Genomic DNA, 27,667 nt, shown 5'->3' with positions numbered 1-27,667 from the left:
TTCAAAGTGTGACAAACAGAAGGTGTGTCTGTAACCTGCAGTAGGAAGGACACTGAGGACATCATGGCAATGAGATAGTTGCAAAGTGTCACTGTGTGTTCAGCTGGACTGAAACTATTTTGGAAAGTGGCAAAGTTTAACAGCTGTAACTGATAAAAATATTTAATTTTTATTATCGGGGTTTTGAAATAAGGCTTTCAGGTGTAAATATTTCGGTACTAAGAAATTAATTTATGTATTTGTTTCTAGCAGGACTGACTACTGAAGTGTGGTGTTCACTGGCTGCTGAAGTTATTCTTTATACAGCTTTCAGTTAATTCAAAATTCTGCTGCAACAATTACTACAACATGAAAGTACGAACATACAGTATAATATTCCAGTTAAGTTTATTGCAAATTTAAAAATCCTCATTTTTAACATATAAAGCCTTAGAAGAACAAAGCCCTACTTCCTTATCTGAATTTATCATCTTACAAATCTGAGTGTATGTTATTATATCAAGATGCATAAGGGTTAGCTGGTAAGTACATATACAGTATAATTTATTTCAGAAATCTCTGCACAATGGAGAGATTCCTAAAGAATGGAAATTAATAAATATTACCCCATTATAATAAAATGGTGATCTGGCTAATCCAAGTAACTGTAGGCTAGTAAGTGTAATATGAAACACACATACATTAAGGAAAGCAACTCTTAAGGAAAAGATCAAGCAGCACATGTATAGAACATGTGAATAAACAAATACTCAACATGGGTTCAGGCAAGGAAAGCTGTGTTTCACAAAAATGCTGAAATTCTTTGAGGAAACAACAAAAACATATGAAAAAAAGAGGCGCATAGACATATATCTTGATTTTCAGAAGGCTTTTGATAAGATAACAAATGGTAATAACAAATGGAAATTCATATCTACACTGCAAAATACCAACAGACATTAGCAGTACAGACTTTATGAACTTCTTCAATGAGAAAACTAAAAATATAAGAGCCCAGATCTCAGCATCACAGTACAAAACAAATACTAGCTTAGCAGACCCTGCCACACATTGCAATCAGCACTTTAGTCATTTTAATCCTGTAACTGAGCAGGAAGTCTTAACTTTAATTTCTAAAATGAAGCCCACTACTTGTTCCCCAGATCCAGTGGCAACAAAACTAGTAAAAAGTGCCATGGATGTTCTTGCAGCGCCTATTCTAAACATCTATATATATAATTCACTAAGGCAAGACAACCATGGAAAGCACGCTGGAAGGAGCGTGGATTTACTAAGCCACCGACAAGTGAGACACCTATGGCGCACGCAGGATGAGCCACGCTCACCAACTCCAAGACCATTGGATATGACGACAACTCACAGGGCCACGCCCATCAACTCGGACGCGACGACACAGAAAAAATGGCGTCATTTATATTCGTCTGTCGTAGAGGCTACATGCAGTGTAGGTCAGGTTAATGTCATGTGCATGTCATGCACCTCCGAGCTACATTGACTGTTCATAGAGGCATGTTTCTCGCGGAGGTGAATCACCATATGCTGCGTGTGAAACGGTTTGCGAGGGGTATCCCATGGGATCCTTAAAACAATCCTTTACAACTGAGGTTAAAGCGCAATGAAGTAAGCAGTCTTTAAAAACCGAGTTTTCGGTTATGACGCACGACCGCGTGCACCTCAGCAAACTGTTTTACACGCTACATACAGCTATTCGCATCCGTGACAAACATGCGTCTTCTTAGATGCTCCTGCAGGAACACGGAAGACGTTTCCCTGCCCACCAACACTCCTTTTTCACCGGCCGGCATCTACCCTCGCTCTCTAGGCATTCACACTGCCTGCCCATTTGCCCGGACGCAAAAACTCACAGACCACCCAGTTAGTCCCTTTCGTCTGTGCTAAAAGATCACATGCACGTCTGAGCCACGCGGCGTTTGTTATGTCGCGGGTTCACTATTGTGTTGTATTTTGCTCTATCCAGAGTTCCATCTTTTCATTCACTTACTGTTGTATTCTCACACCAACCCGTTTTAGACAACCGTGTCTTTCCAGAAGTGTTTAGCATTCAATAAATAATTATGCATGAGATTGAGCGTGTGTCTACCCGCCGCAGAGAGTCGTGGGTAAGCCGTTGAACCCCATTCGGGCTGCAAACTGTGGAGTTCCCACTAAGTGCGACTCATACGCTCTCACTCATTACATCCTTACCCTTTGTACACACCCCCCTCCCACCTCACTACTACCGTGGTTGGGTGTCTTGGTGGATTATATATAGAAAAGCAGCCAAAGCCGCACAGAAAAATGAAAAGTCTACGTGAGTCACAGGTGCATCTGAAGTGTGCAAAAACGACAACGACTCAAGTGACGAGTTGGAGTTGGGCACATGAGCAGGCAGTGCATACTGAACATCTTTTCATTCACTTTCTGTTGTATTCTCACACCAACCCGTTTTAGACAACCGTGTCTTTCCAGAAATGTTTAACATTCAATAAATAATTATGCATGAGATTGAGCATGTGTCTACCCGGCACAGAGAGGCATGGGTAAGCCATTGAACCCCATTTGGGCTGTAAACCGTGGAATTCCCACTAAGTGCGACTGATACTCTCCCACTCATTACGTCCCTACCCTTTGTACACACCCCCCTCCCACCTTGCTACTACCGTGGTCGGGTGTCTTGGTGGATTATACACTCACCTGAAGTATTATTAGGAACACCTGCTCAATTTCTCATTAGTGCAATTATCTAATCAACCAATCACATGGCAGTTGCTTCAATGCATTTAGGGGTGTGGTCCTGGTCAAGACAATCTCCTGAACTCCAAACTGAATGTCAGAATGGGAAAGAAAGGTGATTTAAGCAATTTTGAGCGTGGCATGGTTGTTGGTGCCAGACGGGCCGGTCTGAATATTTCACAATCTGCTCAGTTACTGGGATTTTCACGCACAACCATTTCTATGGTTTACAAAGAATGGTGTGAAAAGGGAAAAACATCCAGTATGCGGCAGTCCTGTGGGCGAAAATGCCTTGTTGATACTAGAGGTCAGAGGAGAATGGGCCGACTGATTCAAGCTGATAGAAGAGCAACTTTGACTGAAATAACCACTCGTTACAACCGAGGTATGCAGCAAAGCATTTGTGAAGCCACAACACGCACAACCTTGAGGCGGATGGGCTACAACAGCAGAAGACCCCACCAGGTACCACTCATCTCCACTACAAATAGGAAAAAGAGGCTACAATTTGCACAAGCTCACCAAAATTGGACAGTTGAAGACTGGAAAAATGTTGCCTGGTTTGATGAGTCTTGATTTTTGTTGACACATTCAAATGGTAGAGTCAGAATTTGGCGTAAACAGAATGAGAACATGGATCCATCATGCCTTGTTACCACTGTGCAGGCTGGTGGTGGTGGTGTAATGGTGTGGGGATGTTTTCTTGGCACACTTTAGGCTCCTTAGTGCCAATTGGGCATCGTTTAAATGCCACAGGCTACCTGAGCATTGTTTCTGACCATGTCCATCCCTTCATGACCACCATGTACCCATCCTCTGATGGCTACTTCCAGCAGGATAATGCACCATGTCACAAAGCTCGAATCATTTCAGATTGGTTTCTTGAACATGACAATGAGTTCACTGTACTGCCCCCAAAGTCACCAGATCTCAACCCAATAGAGCATCTTTGGGATGTGGTGGAAAGGGAGCTTCGTGCCCTGGATGTGCATCCCACAAATCTCCATCAACTGCAAGATGCTATCCTATCAATATGGACCAACATTTGTAAAGAATGCTTTCAGAACCTTGTTGAATCAATGCCACGTAGAATTAAGGCAGTTCTGAAGGCGAAAGGGGGTCAAACACCGTATTAGTATGGTGTTCCTAATAATCCTTTAGGTGAGTGTATATAGAAAAGCAGCCAAAACCGCACAGAGCAATGAAAAGTCTACGTGAGTCACATGTGCATCTGGATTGTGCAAAGATGACAACGACTTGAGTGACGAGTTGGAGGTGGGCACATGAGCAGGCAGTGCATACTGCATGAGAAATCAGCAGACTAGCATGACGGAGGGATCGGAGTGGATGTTCTTCTCCTCTCCTCACATTCCACCCTCCGCGCCTGAGCGTCGCACGGACGATTGTGTGTTGGTTCGTTCCGTGCATTGTTACAATGTTTCTTTTCTTGCTGATTTATTACATTACCAATTTTTCAAATGTTAATTTTCTCCCTGTGCTTAAAAATCATTAAAAAAACTGGCCTGATTATGCACCGTATGGTATGCCGCGGGTTGGCTAGTTATTAATAGTTCATTATTGCATGGTACAGTACCTGAAGCACTAAAAGTGTCAGTCTTTAAACAATTACTTAAAAAGTCAGACCTAGACCCACACATACTTAATAATTATAGGCCTATTTCAAATTTACTCTTTCTCTCTAAAATACTAGAAAAAGTAGTTGCCAATCAGCTTCAGTCACATCTTACGCATTACAATTTATTTGAGAAATTCCAGTCTGGTTTCTGCACTGGTCATAGTACAGAAACGGCACTAACGGGGATTGTAAACGATATTCTGATGTCCTGTGATGAAGGAAACTCCACTGTAATTTTGTTGTTAGACTTAAGTGCAGCATTTGACACCATTGACCATTCTATTTTACTGCAAAGGCTACAAAATTATGTTGGGCTTACAGGCACTGTGCTCGCTTGGTTTTTATTTATCAAATCGATTCCAGTATGTACAGAAATGTGCTGACAGTACTCCATCATTGTACACAGAAGTTCAATATGGTGTCCCGCAGGGCTCAGTACTGAGACCTTTATTGTTTTCACTTTACATACTTCCACTGGGATCTCTCATTAGGAAACATAAGGTTAATTTTCATTCGTATGCAGATGACACCCAGTTATATCTTTCATTTATATCAAATGAAGTTTTTCCAATGTTGTCTTTAATTAGTTGTGTTAGTGAATTAAAGGACTGGATGGATGAGAACTACTTGTCTTTAAACACAGATAAAACAGAGATGTTAATTGTTGGAGGGAATGACGCTGATCACAACAATATTCTGTCATTGTTTAACTCAGTTGGAATCACCATTAATTTTACTGAATCAGCCCAAAATCTCAGAGTTCTCTTTGACTCTAGCATGTCATTTAAAGCACATATTACAAAGTTGTCCAAATCATGTTTCTTCCATCTTAAAAATGTTGGGAAATTAAGGTGCTTTCTAAATAAACAGGATTCTGAGAAATTAATTCATGCATTTATTTCTAGTAGGATTGACTACTGCAATGCGGTGTTCACTGGATGTTCAAACTGTTCTTTATACAGCCTCCAGTTAATCCAAAATGCTGCTGTAAGAAAGAAGAAAATACTAACATATAACTCCAGTTCTTAAATCCTTACACTGGCTCCCAGTTAAGTTTTGGGCAGATTTCAAAATCCTCCTTTTAACATATAAAGCATTAAATGGCCAAGGTCCGGCTTACTTGTCTGAACTTATCATGACTTACAAACCAGAGCACACATTAAGATCTTAAGATGACGGTCTGCTTATGATTCCAAGGATTAATAAAATAACAGTAGGAGTTCAAGCTTTTAGTTACAGGGCCCCTAAACTGTGGAATGGTCTGCCTGCTACAATAAGAGATGCCCCTTCGGTCTCAGCTTTTAAATCCCAGCTGAAGAAAAACTAGTTCAGTTTAGCATATTCTGAATATAGCTGCTGATTTACTGTACATACTGCATCTCTGTTAGTCATTAGCACTAAAATATAAGTAACATGATAGTTATAATTTAATACTAACCCTCACCTATTCTGTTTCTCTTCTCGGTACTCAAATGTGGCACTTGGTGCCATGGCCCACCTGCCAAGTTGTTGTGCCTGCTTATGGTAAAGTCATCCCTGATGGAGGATCGCTGGAATCATGGGAAAGAGAGGTCCTTTCATCAGATTGGCTGGCCCAGCACTGTTTGAGCCGTGGAATGGCCAAATGGGGGAGGCAGCTTGATGGATGAGGTCTCCAGGACTATAAGCAAATCCAAATCATATTATGTGATGTCATCCATTGTCAAATTCTATTACGTACTTCTAAAATTTTTATACTGTATTGAGGATTTGTTCTGTTCTGTGTATTGTATTGTATTGTATTGTATTGACCCCCTTCTTTTTGACACCCACTGCACGCCTAACCTACCTGGAAAGGGGTCTCTCTTTGAACTGCCTTTCCCGAGGTTTCTTCCATTTTTTCCCTACTGGGGTTTTTTTGGGAGTTGTTCCTTGTCTACTTAGACAGTCAAGACTGGGGGGCTGTCAAGAGGCAGGGCCTGTTAAAGCCCATTGTGGCACTCCTTGTGTGATTTTGGGCTATACAAAAATAAATTGTATTGTATCGTATAACAGATGAAAGATTAATGATCCAACTAAAGGAAGTATAAATTTAAGGCATGGTCTCTAGATGGGTGCAAAACTAGCTCAAATACAGGAAACAAAGGGTAACAGTAAGGAGAACTTTTTCAGAATTAGGACATATTAAAAGTTGTGTCCTTCAGGGATCAGTGCTAGGGCGGCTGCTGTTTTTATTATATAAAAACAACCTGGGCGAGAACAAAATCATAAGATGATACCACATAATGACACAGGTAAATTGTTGCAGAAGATCTGGCTAGCATACGGGCTTGGGCAGATTTGTGGCAGATGAAATTTAATTTAAGAAAATCTAAAGTATTACAGGCAGGAAGTAAAAATGTTAAATTTGAATATACAATAGGATGTTTGAAACCTCAAAGTACACCTTATGAGAAGGACAATAGGAGTCACTGAGGACTAATCACTATCTACATCCAGGCAGTGTATAGAAGCAATCAAAAAACATGGATAGAATGTTACGTTATACACACCATGATATATGTCAGTGAAGGTTATGCTTAAGTTATTTAACACACTAGCAAGTTTCACCTGGAGTACTATGTTCAATTTTAGTCTCCATATTAAAAAGAAAGACATAGACACGCTATTGAAAGCCCAGAGAAGAGTGACATGGCCGATTCCAGGACTAAGAGGTTTGAGCAGAGGTGGGTAGAGTAGCCAAAAATTGTACTCAAGTAAGAGTAATGTTACTTCAAAATAATATTACTCAAGTAGAAGTAAAAAGTAGTCATCCAAAAAATTACTCAAGTATGAGTAAAAAAGTATTTGGTGAAAAGACTACTCAAGTACTGAGTAACTGTTTGATTATAATAAATTATTTATTTTTTAGAAATGTAATAAGACAGACAACAATAATGTGCAAATTCTGCTATTTCCAAATAATAAAATAAAAAATGAGTAAAAATAAATAACATCTTTACAATAAAAAGACGCACAAATAAGAAAGTTCCAAATCTCAGTTTTTCACAACAAAGCTTTTGAAGCCAATACCTACAGTAGGTAATATGTATGTTTGAACAATGCAAACTACTTACAGTGACAAGATATACTGTACACTGACAGTATAATACTGCATATTCACTTGCCCTCCAAATAGCAGAGCTGATAGAAAATAACATTAGAACAAGGCAGCTTGTGCACAACAAGAAGTCTTACTTTACCTTGACTGTCTGTGTCTGTGCATGTTTGGTTAAAACGTGCTTGTTCTTCAATCAGTGAACTGATGGTTAAGCTTCAGCAGGAGTTGGCTCTCATTTTTCATGTACAAGTGGAACCTTGGATAGCGAGTCACTTGGTTTGTGAGTGTTTTGCAAGACAAGCTACAATTTTTAATAAATGTTTACTTGATAAACAAGCGAGGTCTTGCAATACGAGTAGTCTTTATGTGCTTTGTCTGCTGAGTGTCACGTGATCACAACTGAGCTGATGGTTCTTCTCTTTCTAACTGCGGAATTGTGGGCAATCGTCAGTCGACATGTCTCACTCATATAGTGAACATCCGTCCAAGCGTATACTGTTTACTACAGCATTATGACCAAGTGTGTGTGCTGTGACGTGTGAGTCCCCGTCTTGCTCCGCAAAACACAGAGCTGAGTCTCAATACTTTAGTGACACCATCTTTATTCAGCTTGGAACAGGAACAGTGCGGTTATTTGTTGTAGCGTGATCTGTCACACTCCTATACACAGACACAGCAGTCAGGCAGGGTCATGCCCAGGTTAGTGGCCAAGTAATACTGTGCCCTGCACATTTATAATGTTCCTTGTATCACTGGCAGGTGCTTATAGCAAGACTGTGATCTTTTCGGATTTGCTCTTATGGCAAACTGCTACAGTGCTGGGTGCCTGTGGTTGCTTCGGGACACTTTTCCATGTGTCTTCCCATTGCGTGAAATCCCACAAGAGTTTAGAAACTCGCTCACACCAGCCATGATTCTTTTCAAAGGTAAAGTGCAGGTTAATTTGTTTTATGTATTTTTGTTTTATATTTTATATTAATCATTTTTATATGAATAGTTTTGTGTTGTGGAACGAATCATCTGGGTTTCCATTATTTCTTATGAGGAAATTTGCTTTGATATACAAGTGCTTTGGATTGCAAACACGTTTCCAGAACGAATTATGCTCACAAACCGAGATTCCACTTATATTCTTTCTTTTCCTGTCCGCTGTCTGTGAGGAGTTTATGCCACTATGCCGCCACAGTTTGTGTGTGGTCATGTGACTGCATGGCTATATGTAATTTGTGAAATGGAGCCATGTGATTATTGTTGCTACGTCTGCTTGGTGAAATGGAGTCTTATGATTATTAGTGCTATGTCTGATTGGTAAAACAGTCATGCAGTAGATCCACTGGTGGCTTCTCCCTGGCAAAAATATAACATATCTAATGGAAAAAAAGTAACAATTCGAGTGTTGCCCAATGTAGTGGAGTAAGAATAGCATTTCTTCTTCACAAATGTACTCAAATAAAAGTAAAAAAGTATTGTGCAGTAAAACTACTCTTAGAAGTACATTTTTTTTTAAAGTTACTCAAATAAATGACAAATGTTAAAGTTTTTCTTGACTCAAAGACCAATAGACACATGGAAAAAATTACTAAGTAGTGTGATGGGAGTACGGCTTCAAGGACCTTAAAATTATTTTGGACAATCTTGGTAAATAGGGCAAACAAGCTTGTTGGGCTAAATAGCCTGTTTTCATCATAATGTTTCTAACATTCTAAAAGTGACAAAGTAAATTACTTAACTTCAGCAGCATGGCTTAAAAATGAGCAAAATTAAATATATTTCATCAGTGATCATTTTTATAAATAAGTTTCTCAAATGCCATAAACATATATATCTAAAATTTACACTCATCTGTATTTAACATTTAATGTGATTACATATATTAAGATTTTTGAAAGATCGCTACATACCTGTACTGTCTTCATATACTACTGTGACTGTTTTCCATTTGAAATACTGCACCAAATCCAGAATAGCTCTACTGATGGATGAGTAATCTGGATAAAGATTAATGTAAAATGTGTCCTTGTTATCCATAGATGGATGTTTCCAGCGGGTTTGGATATGAGGAACTTCTAGGGCATTGCAGATAGATTGTACAGCGCTTACAGAAGAACTGTGAGATGGACCAAATACAGCAGCAACACCAAGTGCAAGCTGATCACAAGCTAAAAAAAGAAAAAGCATTTATTAATATTATTTTATTAGCATTTATTTAATGATTAGTATCCACTAACCATTAAATATGGCTAAAAATTCAAAGTAGGCTAAATTTATTATGTGCAATATGCAATTAATGCAAAAAGTTAACCCAAAAATAAATTAATAAACTTCCATGCCGAACATGTAGTCAGAAAACTAAAAATATACCAATATACCATATACTAAAGTTAAAAACATTACATAAAACTCAAAAGATTTTCAGTAGGTAAATCCACCACAATATTTTGTTTTTAATCCATAAACTTAGATGCTACTGATAGTGCAACATCATCTTTGGACCATTAACAAATCTAGTGTTGATCAAAGAAATTTGCCAAAGCATCTTTTGTAGCAAATATGCTCTTTTAGCTGGTGACCTTTTTCAGCAAATATTTTTTTTAAAGTTTGCCCTGTGGTAGGCTTAGATGAGTGAATTACGATAAAAAAAACAAAGTTATGTACATATAATTAACTCCAGAATCTTAACACACTATAAGTAGTGTTAAGTATATAAAATTGTGTATGCCCAGGTTTGCATTGCCTATTAAAGAATATGACAAATTTCATTTAAGAAAAAAATATACATGAAGGTAGGCAAACTAAAACTATTTTATGTGTTGTCACACACGTGCGAGTAGGAGTCAACTAAAGGGCCAACATAATGTCAATTCCACCGCCGACCAGGGGGCAGCGGGGTACACTAACTGCCTTGGGAAATCCCGCAGAGTTCTGGCGCCTTTAATGACATCACTTCCGGTACCTTCGATGACATCACGTTTCTGGGCATGCCTCTGATGATGTCACGTCTGGTTCCACCTCTGATGATGTCACTTCTGGTCCCGCCTATGATGATGTCATTTCCGCTTCCGGCCCCGAAGACATAACTTCCTACACTGGCCTTTAAAGCCTCTATCTTAAATCAATACAGTAGTTCTGTTTTGGACTCAGTCTTGTGAACAACTCACTATCTTGAAACACCTTTTTGCAGCCAAGGTACATTATACGGGTGGCAGCCCCAAACCTTTATGATGTCTATTTGTCGTTTTTGTGACAGTGTACTTAAGAAATCATAATGGCCTAACAAAGAATACATTTTCAACAGTACATTAGAACATTAGAACAATCTAAACAAGATCAGGCCATTCAGCCCAACAAAGCTCGCCACTCCTATCCACTTAATTTTTCTAAAATAACATCAAGTCTCGTTTTAAAAGTTCCTAAAATCCTACTGTCTACCATAATACTTGGTACCTTACACCATATGTCTACATTTTTCTGGGTTAAAAAAAACACTTTCTAATGTCTGTGCGAAAATTATTACCAAATTCATCTCTATGTTCTTGATGAACTCATTATAAAATAACAGTCTCTATTCACTGTACTAATTCCCTTTATAATTTTAAACACTTCACTCATGTCTCCTTTAAATTTTCTATTGCTCAAACTTTAAAGGCTCAGCTTGTTTAATACTTCCTCATGATTCATCTCCTATAGTTCCCTACTCCCTACTATACCTATAGTATAAGGTATACTTTCGATTTTTAAACCTCCCATTGTATATTCAAACCTAACATTTGTACTTCTTACATGTAATTCTTTAAATTAAACTTCATCTGCCACAAATCCGCCCAAGCTGCTCTGTAACGATTCAATGGATTCTAGGTATTCTGCTGATTCACCAAGCTTGATATCATCTGGATATTTAACCAGTGTGTTACTTATAAACTTACCTTAATTATTTAAATATATTAAAAATAGGAGTCTTATTTTACACTTCGAGAAATTACAAATTAAATCACAAGTAATGTCACTTCTCAGACAAAAACAAGAGATTATATTTGAAAATAGCCACATTCGCATTTTCACAGATTTCTCACCCTCAACAGCTGCTAAGCGTGCAGCTTTTTACAACATTAAATAGTGCTTACGGAAAGCCGACATCAGATACAGCCTCTTGTACCCTGCCAAACTGAAAGTGGATATTCAAGACAAGCATTACATCTTTACCACTATGGAGGAAGCAGAAGAAGAGTTAAGAAAGCTGATTCCGACACTTTTTTAGAGAAAAGCCAAGCAAAATGACACCTTTTATTGGCTAACTAAAAAGATTACAATATGCAAGCTTTCGAGGTAACTCAGGCCCCTTCTTCAGGCAAGATTTTTGAAATATGATCGTGTGTCGCATTCTGTCATGGCATGGCAAAGAAGATCTTGCTTGATCTGCTTGTAATGATACTGGTACTGTAACTATACATCCTTTTCTCTTCTCGGACACTTTTTCTTTATGCTTTAATTACAATTATATGGCTTTTATATGCGTATATGAATGTACTGTATATGTCAAAGAAATTAATAATTCTTTTTTCTTTTTTTTCTACTCTTCTAAAGGAGACTGTTTAACATCATACCCTTGGTTTACTGTTATTGTTATTATCATATTAGGGTTTACTATGCTTATCCAGGGCCACTTTTTAACACTATTCCCTGGGCTTACTATTTTACTATCTCAAGATTGCTTAAGATTAGATTTTATGCTTATAGTAACTGAACTGTATTGGAAATAAATATCTAAATTTTATTCCTCATACACCGCTGCTGATGGGTTTGTTTTGTTTTTGACGTGCTCTGTCTCTAGGTATGTCAGAGGACTGGGACTTTGGGAAGTGGGGTCCAGCCTCATGTGTGGAGGGTATCTATCTTTTTAATCCTTGTAATTATAAATGCCAATGTAACAATAGCCTTCAGGGCAATAACTCCTGGGAAGATTGGAGTTATTGGAGTAGCAGAGAGCGGAAGCAGCAGAAGCATAGAGCAGCAGAGTCTTCCACAGACACGTAGCCCTTTACAAACACCTGAGTTCAACTGAAGTAAAGCCGACAGCTGACAAGGAGAAATAACCGGCACTGAGGAATCAAAGTCGATTGCTCAGTGGGTGGTGGAAACTTAAAGCCAACATAAAGCCTGGATTTTTCAAAAGAAATGGTCTTCATCCTAACTGGAGGGGATCTTATGTATTATCCCAAAATATGGCAGCAATACTGCCTGGTTGACTGATTAGCACTACATCCAGGCCGCAGTCATGTGATCTTAAATCACAGTCTGTTGTTTATCCCACCTGTTACTATCCTGAAGCTGTTGCCCATAATCCCTATTGTGGGGCATCCAGTAAATTTAGTCTTAATGCAAACCTTAAATTACTCGATAACCAAAAAATAAGGTGTATAATTAGACCAAGGTATAAAACTAGACCCTCCACCAGGGGCATCTGTTATAGAAATTTACTTCAAATTAAAACAAGGAATATATCATCAGCTCAGAAAGAAGCATGCAGTTTTAAATGCTGCTTATTGAACATTCGCTGTTTTGGTAGTAAAACTATTACCTATAAACTAGTACAAAATCTGATCTGTGTCTTCTCACTGAGACCTGACTTAGTAAATGTGACACTGTTTCCCTAGCTGAGGCATCACCAGATGGATACTCGCTCCTTCATAAGTCTAGAGATTCTGGTCAAGGAAGAGACCTTAGAATAATTCATTGTAACAAAATGCAAATCATGTCTAAAAATGTAGGCAACTTTACATCCTTTGAGGCATTCATTTTAAATATTAAAACAGATTCCAACACAATTATAGTTCTAGTCTACAGACCACCAGGGCCATATTCATTGTTCATGACTGAATTTAGCAAACTTTTATCTAATTTGGCTATAATTTGTGATCACGTAGTAATGATGAGGGATTTTATTGTACACATTGATGTGGAAACTGACACTTTTAGCCAATGTTTTACTTACTTGTAAAATTCAGTAGGATTTTGTGAGATTGTCAAAGGTCCAACTCATAATCATAACCACACATTAGATTTAATTATAACTTACAAAGTTGAATTTAAATGAAGTTATTTCCGAACACTACTTAATTACATTTGATTTAGTCCTGCCCTTGCCAATGCACTCACAGATTAAAATAAAGACAGTGTGACATCTAGATTGTAATTCTGCTTTAAAATGTATAGATACTTTGAGTAAGTCGAGTGTAATTGTGGAAAACCATTTAGATCAGTTAACATCAAATGTAAACGTGGAAAACAATTTAGATCAGCTAACATCACATTATAATGTGACCTTGAGAGATGCTCTGGACACAGTGGCTCCCCTTAAAAAAAATGATCAAACCACAACAAAACCAATAACAAATGTATATGTCTTTCAAATTGCATAGACAGACTGTGTTAAATAAATATAAAAAAGTTCTCTTTAAAGCTCACTCAGAATACTTTTCTACAATAATAGCAATAATAAAAATCCTCAGGTGCTGTTTAGAACAGTTGCTAAATTAACAAATGGGAATTCAGATCTACAGTGCAAAATACCAACAGATATTAGCAGTACAGACTTCAATGAGAAAATTAAAAATATAAGATCCCAGATCTCAGCATCACAGTACAAAACAAATACTAGCTTATCAGACCCTGCCTCACATTGCATTCAGCACTTTAGTAATTTGAATCCAGTAACTGAGCAGGAAGTCTTAACTTTAATTTCTAAAATAAAACCCACTACTTATTCCCTACATCCATTGCCAACAAAACTAGTAAAAAGTGCAATGAATGTTCTTGCAGCGCCTATTCTAAACATTATCAATAGTTCATTATTGCATGGCACAGTAGTAGTTATAGGCGGGCACATACTGTCAAAATCGCAATTACAGCTGTCAATCAAAATGATTAATTACATAAGGGCGCGACTTCCTGTGACGTCACACCGGAAGTCGCGCCCCAATGGTGCAAGACCGGAAGTCCCGCCCCATCACCTCCTGATGACGTCACGTCAAATTCCCCAGCGTCGGATTGGTTTAGGGCTTCCCGTCCCCGCCCAGACTCCTCCTTGAACCTGTCCCTGGCCCCTGATTGGTCGAATAAACTGTCAACGGTCCGTTTGATGGCGGCCTGACCATTGGTTGAACCCGCCCCGCAGCTGCCGGGTGAAATAAACTGTCAACGGTCTGTGTGACAGATGTCTGACCGCTGTTTGAACTCACCACCGCCCCCCCCTCTCCCGAAAGACATGCCCAGGCATGTTACAGCCTTTACCTCGACAAGCTCAGACATGTCCGGGGCATGTCCTGAACAGCTCAGACATGCCCGGGGCCTGCCTCGGCCCCCGCCCTTTCTCTAGCACAAGCCCAGACATGCCCGGGGCCTGTCCTGACCAGCTCAGACAAGCCCAAAGTCGCCCCAGCACCCAAGGACGTTCCCATCCGTACCCTGCCGGCCTAAAGGGCCTGCCTCGCCCCCTAGGCCCGAGGCAGCACCTGACGGATGGCCTCCCCACACTGTCCGGTCACCCAGACTTCCCAGTCCCCCACACTTCCCTGCCGAAAGCCTAAAAAGCGAAGCATTTTGTTCTCATCTTTGCTTCAAACTAAGTCAAGCTGCTTTTTATCCATCTCACACACAAATAACAAACTGTGAGATCAAAGACACGGTCTGAGTCAGGCCGCAGCACCTGACGGTCGGCCTCCCCACACTTCCCGGTCCCCCACACCTCCCAGTCCCCCACACTTCCCTGCCGAAAGACTAAAAAGCGAAGCATTTTGTTCTATCTACGATTTTAAGATGAGCACACCATTAAAACATCTCATCTTTGCTTCAAACTAAGTCAAGCTGCTTTTTATCCATCTCACACACAGATAACAAACTGTGAGATCAAAGACACGGTCTGAGTCAGGCCGCAACACCTGACGGTCGGCCTCCCCACACTTCCCAGTCCCCCACACTTCCCTGCCGAAAGCCTAAAAAGCGAAGCATTTTGTTCTGTCTACGATTTTAAGATGAGCACACCATTAAAACATCTCATCTTTGCTTCAAACTAAGTCAAGCTGCTTTTTTTTTCTATCTCACACACAGATAAAAAACTGTTAGATCAAAGGCACGGTCTGAGTTAGTCAGCGTGATCGCACCCTGTTTCTGGGTCCCCCGGGGTCAGGCCGCACCTAGCGGCTGGTCTCCCCACCACTTCCCGGCCACTTCTGAAAGTGCTGTATAAAAAAGTGAAGCATTTTCTTCGGTTCTATCTATGATTTTAATATGAACACGCAATTAAAATATCTATCTCATCTTTGCTTTATCACTTACAGGTCCATCCTTTTCCATCTCACAGAAATTCCTCAACCAACATTGAATCAGGTTTCCCAGTGACAGACTCTGCAGTAAAAACATTCTTAGCAATGAAGCAGGTTTCTCAGAAAGAAATCAGTCAGCCCCGCTTTTAGCAGACCCCCTTGCAAGCAGGCCTGTGTGCTCTGTCTCTCTCTCTCTCTCAGAGTGCAGACACAGGCTGAGACAGCCCCTGCTGCAGCGTGGAGCGCGATTGCCTTCACACGGTTGTGTGCTTCGAGCACCCATTCCCGCGGGGTGAGCCCCTGCGAGATCGCCTGCTTGTCAGCAGCTGTCTGTAAACTCCCCTACCCCCATATGTCAGCGGGCTTGAGACCACGCAGACCCTCTGTCTATGATTAAGATTAGCTTGTAAAGCTTGAGATAACTGCTAGTTCAGCCCTTTAAAAATCACACATAGTTAAATAATATGCCACAGTTCCCTTTTAAATCACGTTTCAGACGTCTAAAAAATCTAGCCTGGGCTGATTGGTGGCTGATATCAAAAATGTTCACATATATACAGAGCTTAACCTTAGGGCTTATTTTCTGGGGTCTTTCTAAAATCAGACAAAAGAAACCTCTCTAAATACACTTGTGCATTTAAATGGAGATTCATAAGAAAGCAGGTTTTCTACCTTATCCCAGTTTTGTACGTGCATGTAAAAGCACTTACTGTTACAGTAGCGCAAAATTTTGATATTTTCTGTCTACTCAAAAAACTTAATTATTTCTATTTACACAGGTGATAATTAGAAATCATTTTACTATATTTAATTAAAAAGTTAAAAACAGAAAAGCCCAATTATGATTTTTGTTTTGTCATGGTAGGGCCCTAGCGTGACACTTTTCCCTTTATACTCTTACTTATGTAGACCTTAAAACATATTCTTACCAAAATAGTTCATCACTTCCCAATTCCTGTAACATCAGATAATTAGACAGAGCTCCATGACAGGCAAGAGAAGATTATAGGTCAAATACACAGTGTCATAAAATAAAATAAAGTGTGAACACCGCGCAGACCTCGCCCATGACGGATGGATCTTTTAAAGTTAAGGGATTTTTAAAGATTAGCTTGTAAAGCTTGAGATAACTGCTAGTTCAGCCCTTTAAAAATCACACATAGTTAAATAATATGCAGTAGTTCCCTTTTAAATCACGTTTGAGACGTCTAAAAAATCTAGCCTGGGCTGTATAATTTGTAATTATATTAATTAATATAATTATAATTTGTATAAAAATCGATCTAAAACAAGCCCTTTTTCTATTCAAACTCACCCCACATTCTAAATACAGGTATCTTCAGCTGACCCTAAGGAAACATCTTGTGGAAGCAAACGGCCCGCATGGCTCAGGGAGGGGTGATGGTTCCAGCACGGCCGATTTCACACTTCAGCTAAATCAGGTTTCCCAGTGACGGACTCTGCAGTAAAAAACAGTTTTAGCAATGAAGCTGATTTCCCAGAGAGAAAGACCAAGTGACAGACCCAGTCAGCTTTTAGCCAACCCCCTGCGAGCAGCCCCTGCTCTCTCTCTACACACAGAAAGTAAAGTCAGGCTCTGCAAGCACCCCATTCGGGGGGAGGACTCTGCAATTTCGCTTGCAAATAACTGAGCCCGCCTGTTTCGATCCCCCCCACCCCCACCCACCCGCTGGGTGACCCTAAGAGAGCTCACTGGCTGGTAGTATCATGAATTTGCTAGGATTAGGTCATGTACAAACTCCACTTTGATTTATCACCTTTAAAGACATGGAGCAGTCTCGTGCTACAAACGCATTGTGTCTCTTTTTAACACTTCTCCCTGTAAAAGCTCTCTATTCTTTCTGAGGCCTCAGGTTTAATAGGGGCTTGCACCCAGGTTAATGAACAAGGTCCTGTACATGTCGAGATGCCAGCCCATATCTGCCGTCCCTTACACTATATAACATGTTTGGTTACTCATTTTGTAAGTATAATATAATGAAGTTATTTTTAAAAGTAATCCCACACCGCACAAGAGAGACAGATTCCACGTGTTTTTGGATTTGCTGCAGTCAGTGAATTAAATTTTTTTGCTTAGCTCATTTCTATCACCTAGGAGCCTTTTGACAAAGGAAAACTCTGTAAATACACTTGTGCATTTAAACGCAGATTTATAAGAATGCACAGGAGGCCATAGTGAGGTGTGCTGGTTTAACTAGAGGCAGGGGATGTAAGAAGCCCTTTTTGCACCTCCGAAGTTCATCGAACTAAAATCATGTTTTTAAAATCAGCAGCTTTAGCTCATGCTAGTGACCTCATAAATGGGAGCCAACAGCTCAGCACGCTTGTATAGCTCACAAAATAACAGAGCTAATTACTCTTTCTGCTCAAACTAATGATCAAATATTCGGGTAATTCTTAATTAAATACATGTCCAGTAGCCAAGTAAAACGACCGGTTGCTGTAACATGACAATAAAGCATCTTTAGAAAATAAAGCATCTTTGTAAAGGTCCGATTGTAAAACATTATAAGAAAAATCCTTGTTTCCAAAAGAGTTCTGCCCCTTTTTCCAACAGTTTTCCTGACTGATCTTTGAAAGCATTAGTGCCTTTCTGATCACATCCTCCCCAAACAAAGCATAGAACTTAATTTCTGTACTCATTTTAAATGATAATAGCCAGTATAAAGTCCCTAAAGGAACTGGAGACATCTGATATCTTCTACCATATATCTTTTCTTGCCAGCTCAAGTCATTCAGATTCTGCTTACAACACAAATGTACGATTATTTTTTCTCAAATGGCCAGTTCTTTGGCCTGCTAATCATGAAAAAATCAGATTTTATTCTCATGACACTTTATTTGCATATTTTATTATACCTACTTAACTTGTATCGAGATTTATCTATCTCTATATTTATTTTTCTGTATCAGAATGTAGTTTAAGTTAATTTGTTTTGGGTTCAATAGGTGTATTTTTCATATTTTCGATTCTTGTTTTCTTTTTTTCACATCTTCGAGTCCCCTTTTTGTTACTTCGCACCCCCTAGCGTGGTCCACCCAGAGTTTAAGAACCACTGTTGTAGGGTTTTATTTGTAAAACACTCTGCGGCATTTTAAGCTAAGTTAGATTCCCTTGTTTATTCAGCCATCCATTGGTGTTCCATTTTTGTTATAAATTGTATTTAGCCTCTCTTTATTTACTAAGCATTATATACGATGATAAGAAAACAGTTATCTTGTTCAGGCTTTAATTTAAAACAGCATTTTCATCAACAGGTTATAAAAACTTTGGTACTCAGGGGGCCTTTGTATAATACAACGTTTTAGAAATTCTTTGAATGCTTGGTAATAGCCTTCCATTTTACATTAGTTATGCACCCCTGAAAATAAGAATGGTTATAGGAGGTTATAGAAACCTGTACACTACAGTGCTGATGCTTAGGCTTTGGACACATTAGGCCAATCAGGATGGAAAATGTTTTTAGTGAATAGTTACATTATATCTATTATATGTATTTGCACAAGGATTACAATTTTACTAAAACTATGAGGTTTTATTCTTTCTTTTAGGTAGTCCAGGTGACATAGGACAGCTGTCATTGAAAACTGCTTTTCCCTCTGTTTGTGAAAAAGCGCCCTTGGTTTTAGTAGCATTCAGGGTCAAGGGGACGTAAGTTTAAACTGTGATTCCAAGAGTCAACAAGTGTCTGCAATCTTCTTGAATACGAGTCAAAGGACCAGGGTTTGTGCAGGGATCATAGTCAGGGGCAGAATTACGCTAGACATTATTATTCCAAAATGAAACATTGACTCGCCCCTATCACAAAAATAAGGCAGTACAAACTAAAATGTACTATTACTAAGTCACAGAGGAGATTAAAAAACATCTTAAGACCGGATCACACCACATGAAAAAGTGGAGTGATTACAATTTGAAAAACTGCCGTGATGTATAAAAACATTTGAAATAAATAATAAGCTTTTTTGACATGCGCAGTCCGGAATAGTCTGAATGTGTCTTAAAGAGTTCATTTTTAAATAAAACTTAAAAAGGCAAATTTAAAATATTAAATCTAAGTAAATCACAGAAATATCATTTAATGATATCAATTAGGGTTAAGTATTATCAAGCACCGGGATCTATTTAGAAGGTTTATTTCATTTAGTTATAAACAAAATGATTGTTGGCATTTTGCTTTGAAATGAACAATAGTTTGATAGAGCTTTAAGAATTAGAATGCAAGGGCTGACAAAGAGTATCTCGGATGTCTGTTTTATTTTAACCTTTTGACAAGAAACCCCTGGTCAGGGAAATATACCACCTATGTTGAAAATGAACAGTGCCGACATGCTAACTAAATAGATATAATCTAAGATATTTTAGAATATGGCCCTGGGCGCTAACCCCATGATTCTGACCAACTAAAAGGGTCTGATTTTAATTGTCCAGCTTCCTGCGGGTGATATGGATCTTGTAATGGAGACTGCAAAAGATTCTCTAATCTTTACTATGTAATGGTCCATATGACAGAGATCTAGCGCCTGGGTCCGCAGGGTTAACCGGTCATAGGACATGATGTTCAAAATTCACCTAGGGTTTTTCAGAAGAGATAGGACGAGTGCGGCATGTGTTCTGTATTCTCTTTACTGTATTCACTATTCACAGTGACCATAACCCCGAGACCTTAGGTTTTTTATGCCGAAGTACCTTTCACTGACCCGAATAAGAGACATCCATCAAAATGCTCTTGACAGTTTCCTTAACCAATCAGGCCGGTGGGGCGGGAGTCGCTTTTCAAAGAGTATAAAAAACTCAAAAATTACAAATTATACAGCCCAAGCTAGATTTTTTAGACGTCTCAAATGTGATTTAAAAGGGAACTACTGCATATTATTTAACTATGTGTGATTTTTAAAGGGCCTAACTAGCAGTTATCTCAAGCTTTACAAGCTAATGTTTAAAAATCCCTTAACTTTAAAAGATCCATCCGTCATGTGCCGAGGTCTGCGCGGTGTTCACACTTTATTTTATTTTATGACACTGTGTATTTGACCTATAATCTTCTCTTGCCTGTCATGGAGCTCTGTCTAATTACCTGATGTTACAGGAATTGGGAAGTGATGAACTATTTTGGTAAGAATATGTTTTAAGGTCTACATAAGTAAGAGTATAAAGGGAAAAGTGTCACGCTAGGGCCCTACCATGACAAAACAAAAATCATAATTGGGCTTTTCTGTTTTTAACTTTTTAATTAAATATAGTAAAATGATTTCTAATTATCACCTGTGTAAATAGAAATAATTAAGTTTTTTGAGTAGACAGAAAATATCAAAATTTTACGCTACTGTAACAGTAAGTGCTTTTACATGCATGTACAAAACTGGGATAAGGTAGAAAACCTGCTTTCTTATAAATCTCAGTTTAAATGCACAAGTGTATTTAGAGAGGTTTCTTTTGTCTGATTTTAGACAGACCCCAGAAAATAAGGCCTAAGGTTAAGCTCTGTATATATGTGAACATTTTTGATATCAGCCACCAATCAGCCCAGGCTAGATTTTTTAGACATCTGAAACGTGATTTAAAAGGGAACTGCGGCATATTATTTAACTATGTGTGATTTTTAAAGGGCTGAACTAGCAGTTATCTCAAGCTTTACAAGCTAATCTTAATCATAGACAGAGGGTCTGCGCGGTCTCAAGCCCGCTGACATATGGGGGTAGGGGAGTTTACAGACAGCTCCTGACAAGCAGGCGATCTCGCAGGGGCTCACCCCGCGGGAATGGGTGCTCGAAGCACACAACTGTGTGAAGGCAATCGCGCTCCACGCTGCAGCAGGGGCTGTCTCAATCCGTGTCTGCGCTCTAAGAGAGAGAGAGAGATACACAGCACACAGGCCTGCTTGCAAGGGGGTCTGCTAAAAGCGGGGCTGACTGATTTCTTTCTGAGAAACCTGCTTCATTGCTAAGAATGTTTTTACTGCAGAGTCTGTCACTGGGAAACCTGATTCAATGTTGGTTGAGGAATTTCTGTGAGATGGAAAAGGATGGACCTGTAAGTGATAAAGCAAAGATGAGATAGATATTTTAATTGCGTGTTCATATTAAAATCATAGATAAAACTTGTTCCGGAAATAATGGCAGGTAATATGAGTTGCAAAGGTAAAAGCAGGAAAATTGCCCTCTGGGCAATCTACCTAACATAAGTCAAACAGTCCTCTTTGTATTTAGGGTTTTCATGGAAGGACCTGATGATGATGGTCACGTAGACTTCTGGCTTTCAGTCCATCAATTTTGGTGCATCATGATGCTTTGAGTAGGTGGTGGTGGCGCAGGCCGCCACCACAAAGAAACCGGAGAAAGAAACAGAAGAGAGAGTAGGGGTCAGTATGGATTTTGGAGCCACTGTGAATAGTTATTATGAAGAATTGAACATACAGAGTATCAGTATTAAGTTAAAGTGAAGTTATAAAAAGGCCATGTTAAAGTAATGTGTTTTCAGCAGTGTTTTAAAGTGCTCTACTGTATTTGCCTGGCGAATTCCTATTGGCAGGCTATTCCAGATTTTAGGTGCATAACAGCAGAAGGCCGCCTCACCACTTCTTTTAAGTTTAGCTTTTGGAATTATAAGGAGACTCTCATTTGAAGATCTAAGGTTACGATTTGGAATATAACGTGTCAGGCATTCCGATTTATAAGATGGAGCGAGATTATTTAAGGCTTTATAAACCATAAGCAGTATTTTAAAGTCAATCCTGAATGACACAGGCAACCAGTGTAGTGACATCAAAACTGGAGAAATGTGTTCGGATTTTCTTTTCCTAGTTAGGATTCTAGCAGCTGCATTCTGCACTCGTTGCAAATGATTTATGCCTCTTTTGCGTAGTCCTGAGAGGAGTGCGTTACAGTAATCTAGTCTACTGAAAACAAAAGCGTGAATTAATTTCTCCGCATCTTTCAATGATATAAGAGGTCTAACTTTAGCTATGTTTCTTAAGTGGAAAAATGCTGTCCTAGTGGTCTGATGAATATGCGATTTAAAATTCAGATTACAGCCAACGGTTACCCCTAAGTTTTTTACTTCCATCTTAACTTTTAATCCTAGTGCATCAAGTTTATTTCTGATAACCTCACTGAATCCATTATTGCCAATTACTAAAATTTCAGTTTTCTCTTTATTTAGTTTGAGAAAATTACTATTCATCCATTCAGAAATACCAGTAAGACATTGTGTTAGTGTATTGAAAGAGTCGGAGTCATCAGGTGCTATAGATAAGTACAGCTGTGTGTCATCAGCATAGCTGTGGTAACTCACGTTGTAACCTGAGATAATCTGACCTAACGGAAGCATGTAGATTGAGAATAACAGCGGACCCAGGATAGAGCCTTGTGGAACACCATATCGGATATCATGTGTCTTTGAGATTTGATTACCACAACTCACAAAGAATTTTCTCCCTGCCAGGTAGGATTCAAACCAATTTAAGACACTGCCAGAGAGGCCCACCCATTGACTAAGGCGATTTCTAAGAATATTATGATCAATGGTGTCAAATGCAGCACTCAGATCTAAGAGGATGAGAACAGATAAATGGCCTCTGTCTGCATTTACCCGCAAGTCATTTACTACTTTAACAAGTGCAGTTTCTGTACTGTGATTTGTTCTGAAGCCTGACTGAAATGTATCAAGAATAGCATGTTTATTTAGGTGGTCATTTAACTGCATAATGACTGCCTTCTCTAGAATTTTACTTAAGAAGGGCAGGTTAGAGATGGGTCTAAAATTTTCAAAGGCAGAGGGGTCAAGATTATTTTTCTTGAGCAGGGGTTTAACTACAGCAGTCTTAAGACAGTCTGGAAAGACCCCCGTATCTAATGACGAATTAACTATGTCCAGAATATTGCCAATTAGCACGCCTGATATTTCTTTGAAAAACCTGGTTGGTATTGGATCAAGGACAGGTGGAGGGTTTCAGTTGAGAGATTATTCTATGTAAATCAGGTAAATCTATCCTGGTGAAAGCATTTAATTTGTTTATAATGGAGTACCGGGGCTTTGGAGGTTCTGCAGTGTTGGGGAGATATACTATATTATCTCTAATATCATTAATTTTTTGATTGAAAAATACAGCAATGTTCTCACAGGTTTCACTGGAAGTATTCTGGAGGCATTCCTTTGTGTTACCTGGGTACATCCTTTGTCATACCACTTATGTCTCATGGTTCTGTTGTGTCTAAACCCTCAACCACTTCTACTTCAAGTGTAACAGTTATGGCCGGTCCCTCAGCTGTCTCTAGTGGTGACAATAAGATCGACAGACTATCGTTTAATAATACAGAAATAAGACACCCCTTAAATTTCACTGTTGCCTATGAACTGGAGTCTTATGAGGAGGTGTTTAACAGTATTTATGAGATGCTGCAAAGAATTCTGGATTGTTTTTCGGCTACTTTAAATCCACAAGATGTTGTACAGTTAGAACTGCATGCTGATTCCTTACCTATTAGTGTTTTTATACAGATGACTGGAACTAATATTAGTGTAGATGAGTTTCTTCAACAGATAGAGAATCTTCTTCACAGTCACGCAAGTGTATTAGCTGATGAGTCTCTCATGCTAGTCATACAGATTTTTAGAGCATCTAGCAGGGGGGCTAACGGCGCTCGCAAGGTATCCGCTCTACTCAATTACGAAATAGAAAGAAAATGAGGCATTTAATTATTTCTCATAATTATGGGAACCAGCTCTGTTTTGCCTTTTATCTGCTTACCCTAATGGAAGACCGGTATATGCAAAATCCACAGTTATGTATGCGTGAAGCGTACAACCTTCAGAGAATGGCCGGATTACCTGAGCATGAAAAAGTGTCATTTGCGGACGTTCATAAATTCAAAAACTTGATAGATATTAAAATTGTTGTCTGGTACAGTTGCCCAAGAAATTACATTTTTTTTTAAATTTGAAAGCTCCAGCGGTAGAAACCCTAAAACATATTTTACGTTTTTGCATGATAACCATTATTATGGCATTTTGAATTTAAAGGGTTTTCTGGGTGTAAAATACTTGTGTGACTACTGTTACACAGGTTACCACTCAAACCTTAGCCATCGCTGTGAAGGCCACTGCAACATCTGTTTCTCCACCGATTGCAGACCGATCCCTGAAGAGCTTATAAATGGATGATTGCAACGCTACTGTTGGTCCCAATTTTGTTTTATACAGCTTATGATTCCTAAATTTAATGACAAAACCAATGACATGGAAGCGGCCTGCGACACTGCAAAAATGTGTCCTTTGTGTTACAAAACTTACACATTGAATGCCGCCTCAAAATCCCATAAATGTCGCCCTAAGGAATGTCATGTTTGTAAATCAAAAATCGAAAATAATGCAGAAAACAGCAGAAAATAATGCAAGGTTTATACAAACCTTGAAGTCTGGGGAGCTGTGTGAAAAATCCGTGTTTTATCAATTTGAAACTGCGTTGGGCTGGCACCTTGCCTGAGGTTTGTTTCCTGCCTTGTGCCCTGTGTTGGCTGGGATTGGCTCCAGCAGACCCCCGTGACCCTGTAGTTAGGATATAGCGGATTGGATAATGGATGGATGAAGGGGTGATTTTGAAAGTCGTCAAGAAACGGGTGTGAACATTCTGAATTATGTACTTCTCTCAGGACTACCCAAAAAAGACATAAATCACTTGCAACGAGTGCAGAATGCAGCTGCTAGAATCCTAACTGGGAAAAGAAAATCCGAACACATTTCTCCAGTTTTGATGTCACTACACTGGTTGCCTGTGTCGTTCAGGACTGACTTTAAAATACTGCTTATGGTTTATAAAGCCTTAAATAATCTCACTCCATCTTATATATCGGAATGCCTGACACATTATATTCCAAATCGTAACCTTAGATCTTCAAATGAGTGTCTCCTTATAATTCCAAAAACTAAACTTAAAAGAAGTGGTGAGGTGGCCTTCTGCTGTTATGCACCTAAAATCTGGAATAGCCTGCCAATAGGAATTCGCCAGGCTAATACAGTAGAGCACTTTAAAACACTGCTGAAAACATATTACTTTAACATGGCCTTCTCATAACTTCACTTTAACCCAATACTGATACTCTGTATGTTCAATTCATCACAATAACTATTCATAGTGGCTCTAAAATCCGTACTGACCCTAAACTCTCTCTTCTGTTTCTTTTTCCGGTTTCTTTGTGGTGGCGGCCTGCGCCACCAACACCTACTCAAAGCATCAGAATGCACCAACATTGATGGACTGAAGGCCAGAAGTCTACGTGACCATCATCATCAGGTCCTTCCATGAAAACCCTAAATACAAAGAGGACTGTTTGATTTATGTTAGGTAGAATGCCTAGAGGGGACTGGGCGGTCTCGTGGTCTGGAACCCCTACAGATTTTATTTTTTTTCTCCAGCTCTTGGAGTTTTTTTTTTTTTTTTCTGTCCACCCTGGCCATCGGACCTTACTTATTCTATGTTAATTAATGTTGACTTATGTTTATTTTTTATTGTGTCTTCTATTTTTCTATTCTTCATTTTGTAAAGCACTTTGAGCTACATTTTTTTGTATGAATATGTGCTATATAAATAAATGTTGATTGATTGATACTATAAAACATTGCGATTTCCCTTTACATATAAATCCGAGGGATTCATTGTTCTGCAGCCTTACCAATGTCATAAAATTCTACCACAAGGTCAGGGACATTGAGCAGATTCACTATTATGATTTCACTAGTTTGTACCCGTATGTGAATAAAACAAAAATGTACCCGATTGGTCATCCCACCATTATTTTTCAGCAATTTGGTTAAATTAAAGCCACTGTTCAGCCTCCACGTGGTTTCAATTTTCCAGTTCTGCCTTTTTGCAGGAAATTATTGTTCACCCTCTGTCGCACCTGCACAGAAACAGAATCTCAGACTGTGGACTGTTGTCACACAGAGGATGAGAGAGCTTTAGCAGGGACTCGGTGTAGTGCGGAAATATCAAAGGCCATTGACAAAGTTTATAAAGTTTCAAAAGTGCACAAGATTTGGCATTACCCCGAACGTACTTCTGAACTATTCTCAGACTATATCAGGCTTCATCTAAAAGGCAAGCAGGAGGCTAAAGTCCGCTCCTACCGATGGAAACCAAGAAAAAAAAGACTGGATTAGATTGCTTATTAATTTGTAAAATTGTTTGTTTATTAAATACAATTTTATTTCATTGCAGAGTGTCATCATCTTTTAACCATCTTTTGAAATATTTATAGGTCTCTGATCTCTGCCTGCAAAGATACCGATAAAAACAACGTCCCAGTGAAGGAAGCCAGGAACAAACAAGTTTAAATACCATAACATCATTATTGTTTATATCATCAGAATACTTTTTTATTACAGAAGCATATGAAAGTCCTTTTCTTCTCTGATTTAGAAAGATGAGGCAGTGTTGGCCGCGTGTGTCAGAGAACCAACTTTGAAGCTGCCTGTTATTGTAAATGATTTGTTTACAGTTTTTGCTTTGTCATTTGGGAAGTAAATAAAGTCCGGAGGATTTCCGTAGGAATCAAAAAATTCTACATGGCCATCTTCAGTGAGGTAAATCCCCATCCAGTGTTGGGTTTGACGGTGAGTATTCACTACGAACATGGTTGGCACTCCAATATTTTTTTCCAGTAATTGATCACACACCAGCTCCCCGCAGAAATACCTTTCGGTGTAGGGATCTTGGGACAGCAGTGTTGTTAATTGTTTTGTATTCGTGGTGTTTATTAGTAGTCATACAGCACATTACGTCTTTGGCTGATTTCGATGATGTTGTCAAAGACTACATATACTATTAGATTGACGGTCCGAGGGAGAGGGACACGGAAGCCTAATTCACATCTCATGTTTCC

General features: G+C 39.0%; 1 protein-coding gene across 1 annotated transcript in view; it reads right to left on the bottom strand.

The window, feature by feature from the left end:
* The window catches only part of LOC120524431 (glutamate receptor ionotropic, kainate 1-like), a 491,483-nt gene that overhangs the window by 434,002 nt on the left and 29,814 nt on the right, over nt 1–27,667 (bottom strand). The window contains 2 exon segments of the mRNA XM_039746284.1: nt 6,086–6,105; nt 9,346–9,607. Coding sequence (XP_039602218.1) covers nt 6,086–6,105; nt 9,346–9,607 — 282 coding nt within the window.

Source organism: Polypterus senegalus, chromosome 2 (assembly GCF_016835505.1).
Source record: "Polypterus senegalus isolate Bchr_013 chromosome 2, ASM1683550v1, whole genome shotgun sequence".
In the NCBI taxonomy this organism is placed as follows: domain Eukaryota; kingdom Metazoa; phylum Chordata; class Cladistia; order Polypteriformes; family Polypteridae; genus Polypterus; species Polypterus senegalus.
The sequence above is the reverse complement of the archived record's forward strand: the minus strand, read 5'-3'. Positions and strand labels throughout refer to the sequence as shown.